General features: G+C 39.6%; 2 protein-coding genes across 7 annotated transcripts; one reads left to right on the plus strand and one right to left on the minus strand.

Annotated features, from left to right (window-relative positions):
- Positions 1 to 585: 585 nt before the first annotated feature.
- epn1b (epsin 1b) lies at positions 586 to 25,151 on the plus strand. Of its 6 annotated transcripts, none has more exons than XM_067611935.1 (11): positions 586 to 775; positions 13,297 to 13,438; positions 13,535 to 13,643; positions 14,451 to 14,606; positions 17,179 to 17,307; positions 17,649 to 17,769; positions 17,901 to 18,076; positions 19,085 to 20,477; positions 21,042 to 21,185; positions 21,681 to 21,836; positions 22,398 to 25,151. In XM_067611935.1, the coding sequence occupies exons 3-11, from the start codon at positions 13,575 to 13,577 to the stop codon at positions 22,964 to 22,966; spliced, it is 2,913 nt and encodes a 970-aa protein (XP_067468036.1). In that variant the 5' UTR covers positions 586 to 775; positions 13,297 to 13,438; positions 13,535 to 13,574; the 3' UTR covers positions 22,967 to 25,151. The 6 variants fall into 6 exon arrangements, with proteins under 6 accessions (XP_067468036.1, XP_067468037.1, XP_067468035.1 ...); XM_067611936.1 differs by lacking the exon at positions 586 to 775 and adding an exon at positions 11,458 to 11,986; XM_067611934.1 differs by lacking the exon at positions 586 to 775 and adding an exon at positions 12,150 to 12,225.
- necap1 (NECAP endocytosis associated 1) lies at positions 4,128 to 12,225 on the minus strand. Its single transcript, XM_067611940.1, has 8 exons — positions 12,110 to 12,225; positions 10,235 to 10,335; positions 9,733 to 9,837; positions 9,493 to 9,574; positions 8,989 to 9,097; positions 8,248 to 8,395; positions 7,927 to 8,020; positions 4,128 to 7,360 (listed from the first exon to the last, which is right to left on the minus strand). The coding sequence occupies exons 1-8, from the start codon at positions 12,202 to 12,204 to the stop codon at positions 7,306 to 7,308; spliced, it is 789 nt and encodes a 262-aa protein (XP_067468041.1). The 5' UTR covers positions 12,205 to 12,225; the 3' UTR covers positions 4,128 to 7,305.
- Positions 25,152 to 25,431: the final 280 nt, after the last annotated feature.

Raw genomic sequence — 25,431 nt, forward strand, 5'->3', positions numbered from 1 at the left:
AATGTGTCTCAGCTGGTTGGAAAATGTGCAAAAACAGGAAACATGTTGTGCAGGCTTTATTAGAAGTGAATGGGAAATGGAGCGAATAGGATGGAAGGAGAGGAGAGAAGGAGAGGTTATCCAAGTTAAACTACCCCGGAATAAATAAAGGTTAATATTAAATGTTTACATGTTGGTATTTAATGAATAATCCCACTTTATAGTTGAGCTTTCTGTGGTGGACATACTTTACAGTGCTTATTTGAGTTATGGGATGAACCTTTAAATCTGATACTTCATCACAGTGATGATAACAGATGGGAAAGTTCTCTGGAAATGGAAACAAAATCTTCAGTGAGCGAGGGGTATCAAGTGTATTAAAAGTCCTGAATTTCTCTATAAATTATATTTGGCTGTGGCACAGATACAGATGAGTCCATCAAATGACACGTGTGATGGTGTTTTGGAGGGATGATCGGTTTGGGTTACAGAGGAGCAGGTGACCTAGATGAGAAGAGGAGGAGCGGGTATAACGCATACAAACATCAACACACTAATAAATGGTTATAAGGTCACATACGGCACATTCAGAACAAGTTTGCGCACAAATATTTCTCATGCATCCACACATATAGAGTTCGAGCCTGCGGACCTGTGATCTGACGTTCTGTGCGGTCACAGTTTTAGGTAACGTAGACAAATATGGAAAGCCTAAAACGGCCTCAAGGGCGAAGAGAGGTAACGAGGAAATCAGAGGAAGATGAATCGTGTCCCTCCTGAAGCTCAGAGGAGGACGGTGAGACGTGAACCCGCCACCGGCTTGCCCTCAGTCTGTCCGTTCAGCTGTCTGTTGCTTTCTTTTTCTGTCTGTCAGCAGAGCTAAAAGCTACTGCTCGATGAGGTCATGTCCCGACCTCACGCAATATTTTTCACCTCTACTGTGACTTTCCTAACTATCCTGCTTCTTACAGAGGGTGTAATGGTGGGATAGTTCTGCCCTACAATAGTCAAAGGCAGGTGGAAGAAGTACTTAGATCCTTTATTGAAGTAATTAAAGTAGCTTAAGTAGCACTTAAAGGTGCAGTGTGTAGAATTTAGTGGCATCTAGCAGAACAGACTTGGCAGAAATGGATTATATTCATAAGTATGTTTTAATTAGTGTATAATCACCTGAAACTAAGAATTGTTGTGTTTTCGTTACCTTAGAATGAGCTCTATATATCTACATAGAGAGCAGCTCCTCTTCCATGGAGCCCGCCATGTTGCACCTCCATGTTTCTACGGTAGCCCCAAACGGACAAACCAAACACTGGCACTAGAGAGGACCTTTCACTTTTCTCGAGAGTTCCACAGCCACTATAGGGTGACCCAGTTTGATATAGTGGCCAAACTGTGGAATTACAACTTCCCAGTTCAACAGGTGCCCAAAAAGCATTTTTCCCCGTACACAATCATGGGAGAAGGGACGGCTGTAAAACGATGGATACATTTTTTTGAGCATCACAAACCCAACAAGAATTTGATAATGAAAGTCTCGAAGAACCGCACAATTGAATTCTTTTGTCCCCATTCAAGTTAGCTGAAGGGCTACACTGGAAGTTAGCCAGCTCAGCTCCATGGGCGTATGGGGCTCACAGAGCGTGTGCAGTCTGTTTTCATCAAGGTAACTTCTTTACAGCAGGAAGTGGGTTTTTTGGTTTCATGCAGTGTATTTATTTGGTTGAGATCTGCAACTTCACTGCTAGATGCTGTTAAATCTTACATGCTGGTCCTTTTAAGAAAGAGGAAAAGATTACCAATTTGAGTTTTTTTATATGTATTATTCAATATCTAATTGTTTTTTTGCATATATTCATTTATTACAGTACAATTTAAAACAAATAATTATTCTGGTGATACACACAGACTCTAAAAATTCTACAGCAATGCAAAAACTAATCATATGTTCATAAGGAAGCTACAATAAATTAAACTGTTAAACAACTAAATGTAGAAAAGGTAGTGAAATATAAAACTACAATATTTATAACTGTCATAGTGTCAGCATATAGCTCAAATAAAGTATGTAAAAATTGTAATTAAGTACAGCAGTTGACTGAATCTACTTTCATCCACTGTATAGAAGAACGTATTTAAAAGAAATGTGTAGAGTTAAAACAGAAACAACCTCAAACATATGATTTTTAAATCAACAACAAGCTTTTCCTCTGGTTGCATCTCTGTCACCACTGACTTCCTGCTCTGTGTCGAGGGCCAATACATCACCCTCCTCCCCCGAGTCTGACACCTCTTCAGCGCCAGTGACCCTGTAATATCACACTGCTGTTTGTGACTTATCGTCTCCCTCTTGACCTTATGCTACGGCAGATAACGATAGGAACATACTCGGCCCGCATAGTGTGTTGAAAAGAGTTACAGCTGCATCTGACGTCAGAAGCATCCGTGTCCAATATAATCATTCTGTTCGAGCAAATAATGATGTTAAAAAAATGAGTTCATGCATTTATTCACTAGGGAGACAGAATCACTGAACACTCACATACTCAACCCATTTTTTAACCCATTTTTACATTTAAGAGCAGCAAAAAACTCTTTTCTTTTAACTGGAAAGTTTATGACTTTTCCCAACAGAATATACAAAAATAGGAATATTTCATTCCGTGTATTTTATTCTGTATTTACTTAAAAATCACTCATGTTGTTGCATTCTTCACATTCAATGAAATTCATTGAAATCCTGATGACTGTTATGTTCTCCTCTTTTAGGTGACATAATGCCATCATATAATGTGATTGTGAGTGTTTATTACACTCTGCTCTGAAAGCGTCATTAATCACCCAGACTGAAAATGTATTTATGAATAAAAAAAATAGATTTAGAAATAGTGTACAGACGCTAATTATGAGGAGATATTGTGAAGAGTCAGAATATGAACAGTATGTAAGCGTTAAAATCTCTTAAGTTAGAACGTCTTTTCATATTTATTTTTAAGAAATTGTGAATTAAATAAGTGATTTCAAGAAGTAAAACAAATTAATTTCAACGTATTTAATCATTTGTAGAACAAAGTTGCTGTTACACTCATGACTAAAGGGTTTAAACTAGTCATTTAGGATATATTTATCTTGGCTTGTACAGTCAAATGAAATTGAGGAATGAAGTGAAGCAGTTTAAGAAACATTGAGTTTATATTACAAAGTGTGTGGTAGGGATGTGCAGAGATCCCAGTATTTGTATTTGTATCTGTATTTGTTGAGGCAGCAAAATTATTTGTATTTGTATTTGAATAAAAGTGGAAAGAGGCTTAAAAAAATCCTGTTTTTGTTTTTATGACACTTTTAATTTTAGAAAATTAAAGTGTTACAATAAGTGTTCATGAATAAACTACCTTATGAAGGAGGTCCCCGCATCGGGACTTGAACTGGAGTCTCCCAGATCATAGACGATTGCGCTGATTACTGAGATAAAACTTTACTCATCACCTCATTGCAGACAGACCTCTACCTATTTATACACCCATAACACCCATGTAATGTGTAGGGAAGAGCTTCAAAGGAGATTACTGCTTTGCACTTTTCATTTATTGCCTATTTTTTACAACCTAACTTTGTGGAAAGGAGAAGAGGAACAACAGGTTATGGAGAGTCTCTTGGGAGCACTTTGCTTGTGTCAGTAGCTCAGCTTTATCTCTGGGGAACACCCCCAACAAATAATTTTAAAATATTTGTATGAAACAAATATTTGTATAAAACCCACTATTTGTGCTTTGCCGAATAATGTATTTGTATTTGGGCACACCCCTAGTGTATGGACAGATTAAGAGATGATTAAGGTATATTAGGGTGTTATTTGGGGGACGTATGTCTGCTAGTGACAAAGAAACCTGGAAAACTAAATAATTTTATCCCTAATCCTTTTTATAGTCTCTGTTTTGATTTCCCAGGGGTCACATCAGAGCCAACTGGTTTGCAATGATTCTGGGGTCAAGAGAAGTAAAGTTGTTTTTGGTTTATCAGAACAGAGCTTTAGCACCACCCTCTGGTTTATCAATGCAAATTAAACTTGAGAGAAATATGTGAATTCACTGATTGGTGTATTTTTTGCAACTATTGCTGTAATTATTAAAATAAGGACAAGACTTCACACATCCTTTGAAAGGATTTATTGCCTCTTTCTCATTAAATTGGTCATAAATCAAAAGTGTTAGTCCAGTGATTTTACAGCCAGAGTGGAATGAGTGAGCAATGGGACACATTTTTATAGTTTAGCCAGCAATACAAGCAATGTAAACACAACACACATATCCAACATATCATCAAGATATCAATCAGCCCTGTATCTTACCGCCAATTAAATACAGTTCATGTGATCTGATCACAGTAAGCCTTTAAAAATCTATGCAAACAAATGAATTCACAGTCAAGAAATGTTTATGACAATTCATTTGTCAAAGTCCTGTAAACACGATCTAAAGTCACAATCAGCCAGTATTAAACATATCATTTGCTGCCATTAAGACATTCATCAGATGAAGTAAGACAATCATTAGATGTTGTTGAGACTGGTGTCATCTCTAACAGTGCACATTGGTTCATGTTACAGTCTGAACGGGGATCATTGCATCAGATAGGTTCAATGCTTTAGGTAGAATGCCACTCAGTATTATAATAAATTAAAAGGAATATTTTAACAATTTGGAAAATATAAAGAAACTAGATTTAATTAGTGTTAATTAGTGAGCTTTAGAGATGCTACTAGGCAGATTTTGTTTCCTTTGTACAGATCCAAGGGCCCGTTGGAACATGAAAGCTGCGACTTGCAACATGATATCACTTTTTCCTCACATCAATTTTTATATATTTACTAAATCCAAAAGGAACACCATACTTGTGGTCCATGCGTGAGCATGCGAGGGGACTGTAGGACTTGCAAATTTATCCGCAATTTGCGAGTGACAATCATTTGTGAAATGGGACCCGGGACCATTTGTGATCTGCGTGTCAGCAGTGCTTGTAAATCCCTTTTAGGAAGCTGGCTAGCTGTTTCCCTCCTTTTCCAGTCTTTATGCTAAGCTAAGCTAACCAGCTGTAGCCTTATATTTAACAGACAGACATAAGAGTGGGATCAATCTTCTCATCAAACAAAGGTGAATAAGAGCATTTCCCAAAAAGTCAGACTATGCCTGTAAGTTACAAATATTTTCCTCAGATTGTCTAAATCTTCACAGCAGGATCTGCTGTAAACCCTCGACCACTCAGTACCGTTTCAGACTCGTGTTGAACAGCCTCTTCATCTGAAACCATACTTCTCATACTCTATTTATCAAGATCTATTCTTACATCCATCCCTAACATATGTAGTACCGAAGGCCATGAGTTCAACACAGGGCTGTCTGTGCCTTTTAAAAAGCCTCGTGATAATTTCGTAAACATGAAAAAGCAGATAAATTAATTCATCATTCATATGAAAACTCTTTTTCTGTGCTGTAAATGGCACAACGGAATAAGATGGTAAGTCACCCCTTAAGTCTGTTTTCTCATTATAACAGAAGAGAAGCATTTAGGAGGTGCAGGGGATGCAGAAACATTCATTTACTATAGATTTAATGCAAAAAGTGATTCTACGATTTATAATCCCCACATTAGAGCTTCCTTCTGATCTGATGACGTCAAAAACAAATCTCAAAGAGGCCTTAAAAGAATAAAATAGGACTTTCTCGATACAAAGTCCTGCCAGTTGAAACAGAAAGCTTTACATTCCTGCTCTGATTCACCTCCTTTATTCATTTCAACTTTCCAAACATTAATTGGGATGAAATGTTGCTTTCAGAGGTAAAAATAATAAGAGGTAAAAAAAAAACTTGATTGGGATTAAGAAGCCCTGTAAATATGTCAGTAGTGTTTTAATTTACTGCTGCGCCACATTCAGCAGATATGCAATATATAATATCTAATTCTGAGCTTATTTCATTCTTAAAAATGCACCAAACAGCTTGAAATGACACGGCACGGCACGACGCATGTCTGAGATTTGGAAATTAATACATTAATTTCAATGTTGCGACAAAATACACCCGCTGATAACAAGCACACAGTAGTAAACACATCTGCATTGTAAACACAAAATAAAATTCATAGTTTAAATACCTCAGAAAGGAATGTTAATGTTGCAGTTCAGTATCCTGTAGATTCAGTGATTCTATAAACACGTTATATACTGTAGAATGGATAAACTCTGATTCCTGTGGCGATAAGTAGATGTGTGTTATGTTTTATAAAGGTGGTTTAAGCGGAGGGTTGCATCTGCGTTCAGAGAAAATGGGAAATGTTGAGAATTTAAATTTTATATCCCATAAAAAAAGCTAACCCGAACCTTTTGATATTATTGTTGTGTAATCAAACCACACTTTAAACCAAATTATAAACACAGAAATTTTGAGCTGTTTGATTTTTGATTGACAAACTTCCTCCAGCCTGAGGACCGGGCTCTCCATTATTCACAGTGTGCGGATGGGAAGTCAATTAATCCACTTTTAAGTCATAAAAAGGGGATTAACTTCTCTTAAAAACTAGTGAAAAAGTCTTGCCAGTGAGGTAAAGGGGCTTTATGTAGCTCAAATTGTTCTTTGTTTAGAATTCATAACAAGTTAGACACTCTTCTAGTGTAATTTCAAAATGATTCAGGAAAAAGACAAAATCTCATTTTCATTAAAACTATTAAGACTGATTGAAAAAAAAAAAAAGATTTAAGTGCCAATTGTAGAATATTAAAGAAACTACCAGAATCTTTGCTTTATGTCTTATAGTTCACTTAAGCCGAGTTATGTCAGTCTGCAAATTATTCACAGTAGGTTACAGAAAGCACTGGTGCCTCTGTGAAGCGTTGTTCTCGAGGTGCAGCGCTCTCTACAGCCTGCAGGGGGAGCCGTTTGAGAGACAGAAACACTCCACATTAGAAGATAAACCTCTGTTCAGAGAGCCATCTACCGGGGAGGCGACGCAGACACATAAAAGAGGAGCACCTGCTACTCAGGACATCACACGTAGCCCTTAAATATTATTTGGAAATGGCTCATATCATGTAATGGCTTTAATAGATTTAATGCTTCATTTCCTGTCGAGAACATTTTTAAAAAGAAACTATGATTCTTTCTGAAATGAAATGATGCCATGATTTGTTTCTACAGCTCTGTGGGGGGTTTTTCACGTCTCTGCTTTGGGGTCATTGTGTGTGAGAGGTTTACTCGCGGTGTGATGCACAGGAAGCTACGGACAAAGATGCGGGTGAGATGGGAATCGCGATTGACGTAACCGCGCGCCGCGGACTCAAAACTGGATCCAGTTGGCAGCGTTCTCTGGTCGTGATGGTGGTGGAACAGAGCTGAAAAACACAAAAACTGATGTTAATTTGAACATGACGGAAAAGGGCGTTTCCTTTCTGATCTGCTGACATTACATTAAATATCAAAAGGACAATTCCAGTGTTTATATACTTTACATTAATGTCAACAAATTGCCAAAAATTAAGGTTATGCTTTGGAAATGATCAACAGCAATGTACAGTAAGTAAAAGTAAAATTTATAATAAATGGGATCGATGGGGGCAATATCATTTGTAATATGATCATATAAAAATATGTTTTAATTATGTCTATGTGCATAATGTACATATATATTTCTAATATGAAATGTTAAATTAAAAATATTACTATAAAAATACATGAAGACAGTATAAAACAACTAAAAACAAAAGTTCAAAGCTGTATGTAGAAGCTTATTATGAATGATCATCAGTGCTGCTGGTGTACAACAATGCAATGTATAACCTGCATATGGTCATATGGGGGTAATGTTAAGAGTGTCCACATACCTTTGGCCATATAGTGTATATATATGTGTATATAACAGCTACATTTGCATTATATTAACAGGAGATTAGTGTTCTACCTTGCAGGAGCAGAGAAGTCTCCCCAAAGATCTAAACTAGGGTTTGGCTGAACCACTGTGTTAGAGTTACTACTGTCCAGCTCCAACAGACAGCCTGAAACAAAGACAGAGAGGGAGAAAAAAAAAAAAACAGAGAGCTCATTAAAAAGTAGCTTAAAGACTGACACACATTTCACTTTTTTTCCCCTGTAGCCTGAAGCTGAAAGACACACGAGTCGTTAAACGGTCAGCAATTAACACGACAATTAAGAAAATAGGTCGTTCTGGTAGCTGTTACAGGAAACCGTGTGGTGCAGCTTGAAACATTTGAGTGCTGTTCACCTGTCGCTGTTCCTCCTGTCTGGGGGACTATGTTGTGATTGGATGAGCCCGATGAAGGAGGAGGGGCTATCTTGCCTCCAGGTGGTGGTGGGAGGAGTCCAAACCCACCTGTGCTCTGTGGGCGGGGTTTATCCCTCTTTTTACCTTGCTAAAAGATAAAGAAAAAACACAAAACATTTCAGATATTCATGATACTTTTTTTTTAAATAAACGTTAGATTAATCACATGTCATCTAGCTTAATGCTTTTAGCTTTAATGGACGACAGATAGAGGACACCTGTTCTTTAATGCACTGACAAGAGACGTGATAATATTTTTGCGTTCTGGGGTGTGTATGTGTGTTCAGAAAAACTGGCAACAGAAATGGAAATTATGACTTTGATTGCTTTAAATCTCCAGTTACACTTGAGCTCCATTTTTAGTAGCATAAATATATTTTTAAAGAGCCAATTAAAATCTTGTGTCATTTATGATTTATTATAAGTACTTCCCAATTCTAAACACTTTTCTACACTCGCCGTTTCATTTCATTTAGAAAATGTAGTAAAAGCTTCACATTTTGATGGTTAGAGTCTTTCTTGAAGCAACAGTCAGGAGCACAAATGAACAGTGAAACATGTTTTTCTTGCTGTAATCATTCCTCCTGTTCATACTGACTATTAGATCCCTTCATAATGCACTTACGATGTGAGTGATGGAGGACAAATAGTGAACCTGTCCTTGAACATGCTGGTTCTTACCCCTATATTGAGTGTGATGGTCTGTCCCTCTTTAAAGCCCAAGTCCAGCTTTGGTCCTGAATCTCCCAGCTGGGCACTTTTACTGAGTTCGTTCTCCTGTTTCACCCATCTGCAGGGAGGCACACACACACACACACACACACACATACACACATACAGCATCTCAGCACTGATACAGAAATAAACAATGCATCTCAGCAGTTTTCAGGAAAACTACAGCAGGCGTCTTGTTTTGATACGGACTGCAAATGCTGCAGATGGCTACAGATACAGAACAGTAGAGAATGCAAGACATGTCGGATCTGACACCACAGTCAATACTATCAATACTTTGAAGGGGAAACTGAAGGTAGCTTGTATGTTTGATGACAGAGATTTTCTCTTGTAGTTGTTTGAAAGATAAATTATTCTTTGAATCCCTTAAAAATTGATGAGAAATACCATACACATAAGATTTGTTTACAATAATAAAAACAAAATTTAAACCACCCAGTCACTGCTTACTTGAAATGGTCCTGCAAAGCCACGTTGAAATCAAATGCGTCTCCTCGGTCCATGAAGCCAACACCAATGAAAGCACTGCGACCTGCGGACGAGGAGGTGATGATAACTGGTTAAACGGGAACGAAACTTCATCGTTTCGAATCAGCTTCTATCAGGCAGTTGTGATAAATGGTTTCGGAGTCGTGCGAACCAAAAGTAAGTAATGATTCGGAGTCGTTTTAGTTTTATCGACATCCTCACCGTTGTCATCTTGTATCCGCAGAACGAAGTATCGGCTGGAGTCGCTGACCGTTTCCACTGCAACACCAGGATACTCCTTCACCGGCGCCTGAGCAAACAGCTCCCCTGCAGGACGAGAGAGGAAATTACAACAGGAGAATAAAAAATAGCTCGTTCTTCCGTTTTCAGAACTGTTTATCCGAATTAGAGCGGAGCTTGAGCCAGTTTGGGGGTCACCGATCTATCACAGAGCTAAGATTCAGCTGGTTTATAGTGGACTTGTGATGCAGTGTTGAGCTTGTGTGAGCTTGTGAGCATGTAACAAGCGTCCCTTTCTTTTTAGTTTTAGTTTGCACAGTGAAAAACCCAAAGAAAACAGCTGAAAGTGGCTAACAGCAGCGTAGAGATGTAGAGATGGGTGTTGATTCTCAACAGACATGTCAGCATTAGTAGCACCTTCACATTACAGAGAGGAAGTTTGATTCAGTGTGACTTTAAGGTAGAATTAACAGTAAAGTCATACCTGAGACTTTGTCTTCCAGCTTGATGTACGCCACTTTGCCCTTAGTGGTGATCCTCATTCGACCAGACCAGTCTGGAGTATCCAGCTTCCAGTCAGCTGCCCTGCAGGCAAACATGATGTAACATCAATATTTTACTCATATCAGTGTTACCCGTATGTCTTTGTTGCAGTCGTAAACAAAACTTGAGGAATAATAATAATAATAATAACTACCTAAACAGACCTTATCATTTACACCAGTGGTTCTCTACATTTTTGGCTTTTGACCCTTTAAAATAGAGTAAATGTCTACTTGTGATATCATGTTATGGTCTGTTATGAGCAGTAGAGCTGCAACTAATGATTCTTTTCATTATCAATTAATCTGCCGAATATTTTCTCAACTAAACAATTTATCGTTCTGTCATTAAAATGTCAGAAAAAAAGAAAAATGCTGTTATAATTTTTTAAAGGACAGGTTCACAATTTTTCAAGTCTGTCTTAAAACAACAGTCAGGAGCCCAGATGAACAGTGAAAGAGGTTTTCCTCACGCTTCATATTAGCTTCAGATAAACTTTTAAATACATTTTTGGATTTTGGCCCCCATCACTTACTTTCTAAGCGCATTATGAAGGGATCTTCTAACAGTCAGTATGAACAGGAGGAATGATTACAGTAAGAAAAACCTGTTCAATGTTCATTTGGGCTCCTGACTGTTGTTTTACGACAGACTTGAAAAATTGTGAACCTGTCCTTTAAAGCTCAAGGCGATGGCTTAAAATGTTTTGTCTGATAAACACTCCAAAATTGAAAAATATTCACTTTACTATCATGTATGACACAGAAAAGCTTAAAATTCTCAAGTTTGAGGAGCTTTTTGCTTAAAATAATTACTGACACGATTATCAAAACAGTTGCAGATTAATTTTCTGTTGATGAGCTCAATTAATCGACTAATCACTGCAGCTCTACAGAGCAGTTCACCTTTTTATTGTTTAAGTCTTTTAAATATGCTCTGCCACTTTACTGAACACTCATAGTGATCCATTACTGTAGGAATAGTGTAAACTCTTCACACTAGGGGTACAATAGTGTATTTTGTATGTATCCGTATATGGAGATTATATATTGTGCATACTTTGTATTTTTCTATATGCAGCTGGATGCAACACTTTCCACTCAGGGTCAATCTTATCTTTATTTCTTTCTGTGATTCATTTGAAGGATTTTTAGAAGGATGAACAGGTGAAAGTGTCCAGTGCAGAAGAAAAAATACAAACAAACAAAAACAGTGAAAAGTTATTTATTTTCTCTCTATCTCTCATCCCTTTAGTTATCTTGTGTCTACTCCGATTTAAACCGTTTTGGTTGATTTACACAAATTTGACAACACATAGGCTACTAATTATTTAATAATCTGGTTAATTTTAATGTATAATCTGTAAAAAAGTTTTTATCTGTACTGACAACCTCATGAAAAATACTGTGCAGCCAGAAAACCTTTAACGTTGCTTCTCAAACTGATAATTTTTCCTGTGTAAAGAGGACATTCATCTCCTGGCAGATCGCCCGTTATCGACCGGTGTGGTTTGATGATGACGAATACCCCCGTCACATCTCTGACAGCTCAACCGCTCCGTACAACAAACAAAGCGGCACAGAAAACAGGCCACAGCTTTACAACTTTAAACCACTGGAAACGTATTTTCATCTCCGGCCCTTCCACAACATTTCACACACCGCCTGTGGTCCTCTTCGTGATTTGAAAGCGCGTATGTACTGGCAGCGAGCGGTGAAAAGTGCAATGCCCAGAACAAAACACAGCAACACCGACCACCCACGACCGTTAAACCATATTTTACAGAGCCGTTAGCGGTCGACCGTTATTTCTTTACCTGTATGCGCGGTTTGAAGCTCGCGGCGGGATGCGATAAACGTTGACATCGGGTTTAACGCACAGGATCGACTCGTACTCGCCCTCGGCCGCCATCTTGATTCAACTGTTATTGAGGTGGGAGTTGTGGGTTGTGACTCATTTATTCAGCTTTTTTTTTCTGAAGTGTGTGTGTGTGTGTGTGTGTGTGTGTGTGTGTGTGTGTGTGTGTGTGTGTGTGTGTGTGTGTGCGTGCGTGCGCGCGCGCGGCGACGTCGTGACCGGCAGACGGCGTTAGTTTACATAGTATTCAAAACAACTGAAATGTTATATAGGTTCGTCATTCTACAAAAGAAAAAAATATATTTTGTATTAAAGCAAGAGGCATATTGTTATTGCGTTTTAACCCATTTTATATTAAAACATAAAACATTAATTGATAGAAAAGTGTATTTTTTCAAGGGGAAAAATAAAATATATCGTGAGGGGCGGGGACACGCAGGTGCTGAAAACTGCGGAAGCGGAAACTGCAGCGTCGCGTCGTCTCCTAGAAGATTCCTGACTATCTTCTCAGGGTTAGTGCATTATTTTTGCTGTAAATCTGCATTTCTTATACACGGAATAGCGGGCGTCATTGGCTGTGTTTTTGAACTGAAGGTAGCTGCTGTTTAGTCGAAATATAACGCTTCTTTTGGTTGCTAAAGTGTGATATATTTCAGCTCATTGGTGCTGGATGACAGCGACGCTCGGCCGTTAGCCGTATTGACGGCTGCTGGCCGTCTTCAGTCGCTCTCCGAGGTCCTGAAAACACGAAGCGTATTATGACAGACATGTTAACCTGCGAGCACGTCGACTTACAGTTGATGTGGGTTAGACCGATCATCCTCCAACTGAATACGTGGGATTGATTTTCCTACATGAGCTAGCTTCTAACGTTAGCATAGCTAGATAGCTAACGTTAACTGTTAGATGAGGATCTGTGTTTGTCGCAGTGATTATGACAAACGTACACTAATGCACAAGCTGCCACCCACAGCAGGTGTGGGCACACCTCAAGTCGTAAATGTGGCGCACCTCTGCAGGGGCACATCATAATTGTTTGTCACTCAGTGCCAATCCTGCCTCAGCGTTTTTGTTTGTTTTGTGTGTGTGTGTGTGTGTGTGTGTGTGTGTGTGTGTGTGTGTGTGCTGACTGGTTCCTCTCTGCAGCTGTAGGATCTTGTTTCTGATATCCTGAGATAAACCAATGCAGTCAGGGGGAAGAGAGACCAGCAGGATGAATGCTCACTGAGCCAGGAACTGCACTCAAGCTACACAAATATTAGTCTTTGAAAGGTGTACCTTTGAAAAGGTAAGTATGTGTTTGTGTTGTGTTTCTGTGTATGTATTTGTGGTCCTCTCTGTGCCAACTCGGTGCAGGATTGTTCACTAGTTTTCTCTGAATCAGATCGTGGAGGTTTGATTCCTCGTCCCCCCCACCAGACACCATGACGTCCTCTATGCTTCGCAGACAACTGAAGAACCTGGTCCAGAACTACTCTGAGGCTGAGGTCAAGGTAAGGGACACTGGAATTGAAGGGTGGGTAACGGTGTCAATCCTATTGTTCCCAATATTTCTGTTGAATTTTCCCTCAAGCAGAAAATAAAATACTCTCTCGCTGTAATCTCTAAAACCTTGTCAGTCTGCCAATTTGTAAGTTTTGCTGTGGCATGTATGCCTTTATTAGACTTCGACAGTAATATTGTGATCACATTGTTGGGCATCTTAAACCCTTAGAACACAAGGATGTCCCCAAAATGCCATTTTTTAATAACGCTACATGAAATAACATATATTATAGATGTTCAGTAAGAAAGGGTATACATTGGTGCATAATACATCACATTTGTGGCATCTTTGTAAAGCCTTTTATCTTAACTATAATTTTAATACAGTTCCATGGTTTAGAATGATGGTTGTCTGCACAACATGAGTTTTAAAGGATAAACCCAGCAGTTGAGATGAAGAGGTTAACAGAGGTCGATAGGACAAACAATTAAGTTAATGTTTCTACAACATAACAATAATAAAGACTTATTAAGTCATAGTGAGACATGCTCATTGATCCTGAACTTCAGGCTTTTGGAGCCAAGCAAAGGTGGGGACATATTTCTTGCTGATCTGATGAGACATGATCTGTAACATCCTGGCAGAACTGATTACTTATCATTAGCATGATGAGAGGAGATAATGGCAAGGAAGATTTGCTACAGTGCAGTAGACACTGACATTTTAAAGTGATTGCTTCTTATCATATGCTGGCATCTCTGGACTGCCACCACCTTTATGTGTGTTGACATTTCTTACTTTGCTTCATTTGCAGGTGAGAGAGGCGACATCTAATGACCCATGGGGCCCGTCCAGCTCTCAGATGGCAGACATCTCCGACCTAACCTACAATGTAGTGGCCTGCAACGAGATCATGACAATGCTCTGGAAACGCCTGAAAGACGACAAGAACTGGAGACACATCCACAAGGTGGGGGACAGAAGGAGGAGGAATAATGTATATTAACTTGTGTCAGCTGAGGCCATTTAAAGGTTCAATTGTAGCCTTATTTTCAAAACAAGGACTGTGAGCAAAATCATTAACATTCCTCTGATCGTACACAATAAATACATAGACTTCAGGGTTTCCCATACATTCATTTATTTGTGGTGGTCCGCCACAATATCAACATTGACTGCCACATATTTATTTTCTACTTTTTTTCTTTTTTTTAAATGGGTAAAATCTTATTTCATAGTAGAGCTGCGTATAGTGCATTGATTCGCTCCGCCCCCTTGCCCCGCTCTCTCTCTCTCTCTCTCTCTCTCTCTCACAAAAACATTGAAAACAGACCTGTTTATGAATAGCCCCTCTTCTTAGTGCGCAGTCTGAATCAAAACATGATCATGCACAGGAGGAATGATTGTTGATTGTTGTGTTATCAATTCTTAGTCAGACAACTGACGCTACAGTTATAAACTACAGTGCCTGCTTTGTGAGTCCGCAGCAGCAGAGTCGCCGCTTAGAGCAGCAAAGTGAGATGTCTGTCCTCCCTCCTGCTCTCTGCTGTAACTGTTAGCAAGCAGCTGCACTCATGTCTCCCCCGGTCTTGCTGCTTGTTTTTGGCAGAAACTCTCCTGCTCTCTGCCTGTTCTCAGTGAGTCTCTCTCCGGATTGCAAGCAGGTTGCTCCAGTTCTGGTTCTAAGCGGCACTCTCTGTCTGGACTGCACACTCAGCTATTCCTTGAAGTAGCTACACTCCTTGTATAAAACATTTTAGTTTAGAAAACATATTAAAATACTTTTTTTTTTCTTTAAATACCCTGAAGCTTAGGCCTGGCAGGGAGGTCAACTTGCCCTGCAAGTTATCTCTGACAAGTTAGTCTATGTTCTTTACACAATACTGTCAAAATACAGCTGAGTTGTCAAGGTTAGCTGTACTTAGCTGCTATTTGGAGTGGAGCACCTCATATATAGTATTATTGAATAATTAATTTAAGGAAGCACTCATGAGATTGTGATAATCCTAGAGGTCACAATAGGTCATTTTATACAGTGAGGTCAAGTTTCAAAAAATGGTCTCACTACAATGAAATGACTACTATGGGGACTAACATCATCACACATGAATACACTTGGGCTCATTGAATCCACAAGAGTCTCAGCTCTCCAGTCATACCCAATTTATCCAATCCCAAGACTGTTTAGTAACCCCAGTATGCAGAAATATTCAAATACACCACTTTTAGAATAGGCGAAAATAACACATTTATGCTGCATGCAAAATGGTTTTTGCCCAAAACTGAATGGGATTAGCATAAAGTGGTCATGTCTGTAAAGAGGAGACTCGTGGGTACAGAATGAACCCATTTTCATTTAGATATCTTGAGCTGAGAGGTCAAGAGACCCCTTTGAAAATGGCCATGCCAGTTTTTCCCTCATCAAAATTTAGCCTAACTTTGGAACGTTACTTAGCCCCCTTCCCAACAAGCTAGCATGACATGGTTGATACAAATGGATGCCTCAGGACATCTAGTTTCATATAATACCAGTATCTTCAGCCTTAAAAACTGAGCCTGCTACAGCCTCTGGAAGACAGTAATGTAGGCCGATATCGCAGACGCCCCCATGGGTCTGTTAGGGTTAAGTAAGTCCCTACAAAAGTAAGCAATGGGACACAAAAGTTCTGCCTTCAATCCCAGACCAATTCATTCTTATAGGCTTAGCAGCTGTATGGTGACCAATAATGGGTAAAAGCTGAAATAAACTAGGCTTTAAATGAAGAGGTCATTTATAAGAAAACATAAATTAACACTTACATATAAAATATGCAGAGAAATTAAAAATTCAGCTCAGGTTTTGCTTGGCTATGCTCAGCAAGGATCACATCCAAGGGTAGAGGACACTGAATGGACAATATCCAGTATGCAATAAGAGTTCAGTGTCAGCCTACTATATTAGTCTAGCCCTTTAATCAACATCAGAATCTGTATCTGTTTGATTAAATTTGATTTAGAATGAAGTGTTATACTATGTTAACAAAACTTGATTAGTCTGTATTAGATTGACCATACCAGCACAGGGATAAACAAATTATAAAAGACTGAGATTTTACCAGTTGAGCAGCTATTTATAACAGTTAAAGCTCAATTGAAAGCACTCGCTGTTCCATCACATGACAGGATTTACTTATCTGGCCTTCAGTGGAGGTGTAAACTGCACTGCCACATCTGCTATTAAGTCATTGGTATCAACAACACAGTAACATAAAAAAGATAACTTTGCCAGCCATGTGACTTTGTATTGGTGCATCAGTTACATTAGTGTCCACTACTGGCTTTGTATATGTTTTGAAGCCTTTGCACTTTACACAGAGATTTAGTTTTGTTCCTTTCCTTGTTGTTTTGTCACATGAATTCCTTGATTATACAGAAAACAAAAGGGTGTTGGAAGCATCAGTTTTGATGAAAACCATATGGATTGAAAGTTCACTTTGCTTTCAACCATATATATATTTTAGTTTTACGTACATTTGTTTATGGTCCGGCTTTTTCCATTGTAGTCCCTGACACTGCTGGAGTACCTGTTGAAGACTGGTGATGACCGCGTGCTTCTGAAAATGAAAGACAACATCTACATTGTCAAAGCCCTCACAGAGTACCGCTTTGTAGAGAAGGATGGCAAAGATCAGGTGATACCTAATTCCTGTAAAGTACAGAGCATTCATTTTTAATATCCACTGATTATGTAGTCATATTTCTTGTAACCTCAGCGCCAGCACTTTCTAAGAATCACAATAGATGCTTGTCTGTCTCACATAGATATAAGAAAGCCGAGTCAAAAGCTTTCTAGAGTAACAATGCTTGACACTTACAGTACAAGCTTCAGAACCCTTAGTTATTTTTGGTCATGTAAGAACCTGTACCATTTGGGCTTTATTTCAGGTTTAAACAGAAGTTTTTCAGGTTTAGATATGATTTGTTTAAATGTTCAGAGCCAGGTCAAAGGCTAATGTGAGCATATCTGTCCCAGGGTGGAAATGTGAGAGAGAAGGCCAAGGTTGTCCTTGTTCTCATGGAGGACGATGAGAAACTAAAGGAAGAAAGAGACTTTGCTTTCAAGACCAGAGAGAAGACGTCAAAAGGTTCTGCTGGTGAGCCCCTCTTTCCTACATCTGCTTCCATTGTTTCAACTGTTTTGAACAATGCTCTTTACTTGTCTATGTCTCTCTTTTTCTCTCCAGCACAAATCTCATTCAATCTCTTTTCCAACCCCTCACAATAGCCTCGTCCTCGGACGCTGTCAAGGATCCCAACTACAAGCCAGTCTACGTTGCCGGGGCCACAGGGCTTCCCTCCATAGACAATATACCCTCCGTGGCCGACTTGACTGCTTCCTTTAATGCCCGCAAAGAGGAGCGTCTTAAACAGGAAGCTGAGAAGAAAGAGGCAGAGAGGAGGGTGAGCATATAGCAAGTACAGCAAGAGGACACATTAGTATCAATACTATACCAATACAACACCACAAACCATGGCATCAAAAATAACCATAGTCAACACTCATCTGACAAAGTCTCAATTCAACTGAACTTTCCTGAATATTTTTTGCTATTGTATTGAATTGCCCCCTGTATATTCTACTGTTGAGCCATTGCTCCTGTATTGTCCTGCTTCAAGAACGCTGTTAGGGAAACCAATCTTAACATATTACGTCAATCTGAGAAAGCTTATCTTTTTTTGTAAGTGGATGGATAAGTAGTATTAGTAGTGATACAGACTGACAGGTAAATAAGAGGTAGCAAGTTCAGTACTATAAAGTATGCAATAAATGGTAAAATGTTCATCCCAAAAAAAAGTCAAACAACAGAACATTTCACACAAGATCATAGAGTTGTTTACAAACTTAAATCAAAAAAAGGACTTTAGAAACTGCTACTCCCATTAGAGTTGTCTTTTGACCATACTGAGAAGAATTTTTGGTTCCAGTTGGCTCTTAAACCTGTGGCCTTCATTACAGAGTAAGCTTTGTATATCCTGGGTATTCTAATCCATTAGCATGTTCAGAAAAGACAAATATCTGTGTTGAGGAAACATGGCTATTGCGGTAGCAGAAAAAAATCAGTCACGTTAAAAACATACAGTATAATCCCATGGTTAGAGTAGAATTAGCAGCAATGGAAATCAAATTGGTGGGAATTATTATATAGGCTATCTGGGCTCACCACCTGCAAAGCTAGGTAAAGGGGTCTGATGCATTGTTAGTCAGGTGGCAGATGAAGATAGCGTTCTTGGCAAACTGACTCCTGGTTACAAAAACTGGAGGTGCCAGGCAGATGTGGGGATTATCATGAGTACCAAATAAGTGAAGTAGTGATCACTTAAGTTAAAAGGAAAACTCAGATTTAGCCAGACCACTAAAGAAACCATTCATTGTTTGTGTTTACTAATTTTGCATTTTTCATATCTTAGGCCAAAATGAGTGAAGATGAGCTGAAATGGGAGGATGCAGGCAAAGGCCCTGAGGAGAAAAGTGATGCTTGGGGAGGAGGAAAAGCAGAGAACAAGGAAAAGGAGGAGGAGGTGAAACCAGACCCATGGGGAACCCCCAAAGAACCAAAAGAGGCCACTGATCCATGGGGCACACCCGCAAGACCTGCCACAACTGACACAGCAGCCAGCAGTGATCCCTGGGGGGCTCCAACCAAAACTCATGAAGAGGCATTTGCAGCTCCAAAAACTGAAGAAGATCCATTCGCGCCACCAAAGAATGGAGAAGATCCTTTTGCAGCACCAAAAGATGAGCCTGATCCATTTACTGCATCTAAAGATGGACAAGATCCATTTGTGGTAAAAAATGATTCAGATCCCTTTGGTGCACCAAAAGATGACCCTTTCAACGCAACAAAAGATAGTTCAGACCCCTTCAATGCACCCAAAGACAAGGAGGATCCATTTGCTGCTCCGAAAGATAAACCAGATCCCTTCAGTTCGTCTAACCATGATCCATTTGATGCACCTAAAGATGACCCATTCAACACCACAAAAGAAGATCCATTTAACACACCAAAAGATGATCCTTTTAACACCCCAAAAGATGATCCCTTTAACACCCCAAAAGATGACCCTTTTAACACCCCAAAAGATGATCCCTTTAGCGCCCCAAAAGATGACTCCTTTAACGCCCCAAAAGATGATCCCTTTAACACCCCAAAAAATGATCCCTTTAACGCTCCAAAAGATGATCCATTTAACACCCCGAAAGATGATCCCTTTAACACCCCAAAAGATGATCCCTTTACTGCACCGGCATCAACACCCCCGAAAGATGACCCCTTTGCTGCTCCCACAACACCACCCAAAGAGGATCCTTTCTCTGCACCATCCAAACTATCCAAAGATGATCCCTTTGCTGCTCCAGCAACACAACCTAAAGAGGATCCTTTCTCGGCATCATCCAAACCTACTAAAGATGACCCCTTAGCTGCAGCAACAACACCACCTAAAGAGGATCCTTTCTCGGCACCATCTGCACCTACAAAAGATGACCCCTTCACCTCACCAACAACACCCCCTAAGGAGGACCCATTTGCAGTGCCCTCCAGCCCACCAAAAGATGAGGCCTCAGATCCCTTCAATGCCCCTCAGGTGAACCAAACCCAAGGCAGTGCAGATGCATGGGGAGCCCCTGCCACCTCTCCACCCGCCACTGGTTCAGATCCCTGGGAGGCCCCATCCGATCCACAAGTGGAAACAAAGGGCGGAGATCCCTGGGGGGATGGGACAAGCGCTTCCTCAGTCGTTGATAATTCTGATCCATTTGGGGATGCATCCAAACCAGACAATGACCCATGGGGAGCCCCAGGTAAGATTAAATAACAAAGCTTGACTATGGATATTCATTCTTGGAATTTGGGAACACATTTCTGTGATCACTTAGTAGCTTTTTCCAGTACTCATAAATGTGTCCCATGACCCTCTTCAGTGAATGAAATTTGCATCTGGCAAGGACTGTGTAAAATGCAAAACGGCATCAACCAGAAGGGGATCAGAGTCATTGACCAGGAGTCAGTGGACGTCAGAGACCATCTTTAAACATAGACAGGGTTTATGACCCCCCCCTCATATCTGACCATTTCTTATCATGTAAAATGGTAAATGGGCGTATTCATGTAGCCATATATCACACTATTGCCACCATTATATGATGTAAGTTTTGCACTTGGGTCATGTGAGGACACCTGGGCAAGTTCCCATTGCTGAACGAAGCCATGTGCTATATGTTAAGGCTATGGAAAAATCTAGTGACAGAATCTTGTGTTTAGAATATTTTATCACAGAAATAAAACCATTAGACTGAAATTTTGGTCAGATCTGTATATTATTGCTATGTCCTATTTGAGCCTGCCTTTTATTTTTGCCTTTTTAGCGGCAGCTCCAGCCAGTACAGATGATGCATGGGGTTCACCTGCTCCACCCTCAGATCCCCCTTCAAGTGACCCCTTTGGAGATGGAGGATCTAAAACCAGTGATCCTTGGGGTGCACCGAGCAACGCACCTAGCAATGGCACAGGTAAATAGCACTTCACATTTGCCTGAATGCTTATTTCTGTGATTCATCCATTTTCTTAAGAGTAAAATTTCATTGTCCACTTTATATTCAGCAATTCAGTGCCTCACTCTGATGAAATCAATTTAATCAACTCAATCTATCTATTCATGTTTTCTCAAATTTGTGCTTGTTTGTAATCAATATTATACCAGCTGGTTGAGTGCTTGGCTCAAAATAGTGACTCTAAATACTAAACCGTTTGTGTGCCTGCATATATGTTAATGTGCATTTATGTATAACTATACTCTTTTCTTGTGTAAAGTTAAAGGTCATTAGCATGTGTGACCATTTTCTTCCATTTTCTCCATTTCACCTCCATCTTCCTCCATCTCTCAGCAGTCAGCTAACAATCTTAATTAACTAACCTTCTCTCCCGCTTTGCTCTCTCTTCCTCTCTGACCTGTCTCCTAAAGAAAACACCTTTTAGAGTAGAATTGGACCTTTATTTTATTGCAGGAAAGCGAACAACGCAAGAAGAGGACATACATAGAAAGACTGCTTCATTTCTGGGCTCGGTGGGGGCGTCGCTGGTTGACTTGGACAATCTATTTTCCTCTAACCCCAAACAGCGCCCCCCTATCAACACACCCGCCACCCAGACCCAAGCAATTGGTAAGGAGAGGTAGACATGCTTCACCCTTGGTGAAAAACACCATTTTTGACGAAGGTTTCATGTGGGATTATCTGTGGTACGCTTGATTAAAATGGACGCATGATCAACTTCAAAGACTGGCAAATCAGATATACTAAATATCAGTCATTCCCCTGTAATGTTTGAAATGCATTCCGTGATTGTTTTGCTGAAGTCTTGAGTCCAGAGAGAGAGAGACAGAGAGGGGAGGAGAAAGTATGACTGAAATAAATATCTATCAATAGGTTTATATGAAAAAAAGCTTATTGTGATTCTGTGTTTTGCTGAACCAACCCTCCCCTGTGGTCACGCTGTAGTGTATAGATGTTGTTATGTGTGTGTATGTGTGTGTGTGAGCATTGGTGAACTACTGAACTTACCCTGTATAGAGACTAGTGTATATTAACCAGCAGATATATAACTCTTTTCACCCCTCTCTCTGCTCTGCTTTGGTGCATTTTCTCTCTGCTGGAATACTCCAAACTGTACTCCCTCCTTCCCCTCATCCCTCTTTCGTCCTATTACTCCTCCTGATTTCCCAGGCACTTTTAAAGTCAGGGGCATGGTGTCTGGCCCTATGGTCATTTCAGGGGCTGTTGGAGGGGTGTCCCTCCCTGAAACATCAGCCCAACCTGGCAGTCCTTTTGGTTCCATCCATGCACCGTCTTATGGTGCACCATATCCCACTTTTGGAGCTGCCAATCCTTCCAGTGAAACTCCCCTGTTTCAGCTATCACCCCTTTCCATGGGAGGGTCTCATTCTGGCTTAAATATGCTTCAGGCAGCTCAGGTGGCTCCTCTGCATTCAGGAACTGGAATGGTACAACCTGTTTCTGGAGGAGGGAGTCCACAAATTGGATTTAACATGAACCCCACCAGGGTTGGAGTGGGCTTGTCTGGATTTCCGGCAGGGAATCCTTTATCAGAAATAGGGGCAGAACCCCTTTTATCGGGAGCAGGAATGGTCCAATCCAGTTTCTTTGGAGGGAGTCACCACTTGGGAGGTTCCATTCCGCAAGCCGGAGGTGGAGTCCCCTTGCAGCCACAGCTGCTCTCAGGCAGCGGGTTCGGAGAGACCATGAACAAAAACAAAAATCCATTCCTGTTCTGACAACTTGACCATGTAAACTGTCCAATTAAATATGTCCAGATTAAGAAGGATAATTGAATTTGATTTTTGCACTTATAGTTACAAGACCACACAGGATTTTGCATGTTTATCCTTGTATAACATGAATACTTCATGTGTTCATCACCAACCATTTTCCAAAACATATCCATAACACTGCATATTGCTTTCTAAGTAACTTCCAGGCTGCCAGTGGTTTCAGTTATGTTCATTATGTTATGAAAACGTACTTGCAAAACCTGCTTAAGAAAGGTAATCCATTACAGAGATAGAACTAATTTCAACCTTAATTTCTCGTCAGTGTTACAATACCAAGAGCTGGTATTTCAGTTTTGTAGGCAGGGACTGTTAAGGAAGCTCATATTGCAAGACAACATGGAAGGCAAACAATAAACAAACACTGACATCACAAAAAACACAATGTGAATTTGTCCACTATTATCGTTGAAAGTTTCCTGTTCCGTCACCTACTCTCAAAGCTCAGATGTTTTTGTCCTAAAATGCACTAAGAAAGAAGAGTTTCCGAAACTCTTGGCAAAACAAATTGAATTGTGAGAGTTCCTGCTTTTAACCAAGCTAGCATGCATTAATTTGTTATTCTGACAAAAACTAAATGTTTGCTTTGCTGGACAATTGCAGCCTGGAAGATACAGTAGGAAACAATATAAGCATTTATGGTATACTTTTGGAAAAAAGGCAGAGGTAACACGTTTACAGCTTGTCGTGCTAAAACATGCAAATCCATTTGTATAATCCTTAAGTAAACCCAGCAGCTCCTCAGCTTACACCTCCCTTTCTGTCCTTAAGAACGACAGACACAATATTGGAAGCAAAACATTTGGATTGGCCAGTCTTTTTTTTTTTCATGCACAAGTCTATGAAACCAAGAGCTCCTAAGTGTGAGTGTCTGTGTGGAAACACTAAAGGATTACTATTTATTTTGTTGTTGTATGATTCTGTGACTGGACCTGTAAAACTCTTGACGAGACTGATCTGGGAAATACGTCACTGTAGGTTTTCATTGAGTGAGCATGTGTTTGTACAAGATGGAGTGTGTGCGTGTGTGTGACCTGTATGCACACAGTGGTTGTGCAGTATATATTGTGCTGATGTAAATAATGGAAGTAATCACAAATAAACCTTGAAATATGCTGTATATCAAAGTGTTACAATCATGAGTAACTATTTATTGATCTATTTATTAATTGATTTATTGCTTGATGATTTATTGACGCAACAATGCAGCAAAAGGCCTCCAACAAAGACAAGATCAGGTTAATCATTACAGTGTCGTTGTGTTGTGCAACCTGTCTGCACAGGTTGTTCTGATGGTAGTGATTACATAGGATGAGAAGTGTGATTGGTTTTAATCTGATCGGTTGTTCAAACACTGCATTATCAACGAACTCAGTAACCAATGGTGGCTTTATCTTCCTTGTTTAGATTTGTAGTCGGATTTCAGTTCTGGATTCATTGTGTAATTGAACATCGTCTTCTCTGTAGCTCCTGCCATTAGACAAGAAACAGAAATGTATTATTGTATGCTGTTTAGCTACAGTGCTGGCTACATAAAAAATATAATTTGAACAACCTCTATAATGTGCATGCTGTCTGAGGGGATCCTGCTCTGTAAGTGTGTGTATCTGCCTCTCATCTATTTGGAGTGTGAGTGATGAATGAAATATTTGGTCATACACCTGTGTGAAAAAGCAAACGAAGATCCCGTCGGCCATTCTGTTTAAAAGTTTACCTGCATCAATTTATGTAGCTTGACAGACAGCTGCGCATTTAACAGTGAAATGATGAATCGTAGCTTATGACATGAAAACATCACAGCTCAGCAAATCAAAGCCATCTTGAAAACAGACAGGACCAATGACGTGTAAAAGGTCAAATTGTGTTGAATTGTTTTGCATTCTTTGTGTTTAATGGGCTTGTACAAAACATCTTGTATGTTTGTCTCCTTTTAAATGTGAACTTTGATGGAAAAATTAACTGAAAGACAGTATACAGTTTAGTAGTGAAGGATCATAATGACAACTGATTATGTCTCAGATTTAATTTTGTATGAAATGAATTTATTTTGCTGTGTATTTAAATTTGAGGCTGTGTTGTAAACTGTGACTGTATACAGTACATTTGAGAAATAAAATGATACAAGAATTGACATATTTGCTTTGCTTAATGTCACTAATCAGCATGTGGTCACTTGATGTCCAGACAGGACTGAAGGCGGTTTCTCATATGTTGATATATGATGTTTTAAAGCTGAATTGCTTTTCTTTTATTGGAGATTTCTTTGTCTTCAAACCTGTAAAGAATTTGCTTAATGTCACCACCAGAGGGCCATAAATACACACATTTACACCCAACATATTCCAGTTATTCTAAACCACTACTACCAGTAGATTAAATTGAAAAGTAAATTAGGACACAGCATTTGATTA

The sequence above is a fragment of the Thunnus thynnus genome, chromosome 15, assembly GCF_963924715.1.
Source record: "Thunnus thynnus chromosome 15, fThuThy2.1, whole genome shotgun sequence".
Classification (NCBI taxonomy): domain Eukaryota; kingdom Metazoa; phylum Chordata; class Actinopteri; order Scombriformes; family Scombridae; genus Thunnus; species Thunnus thynnus.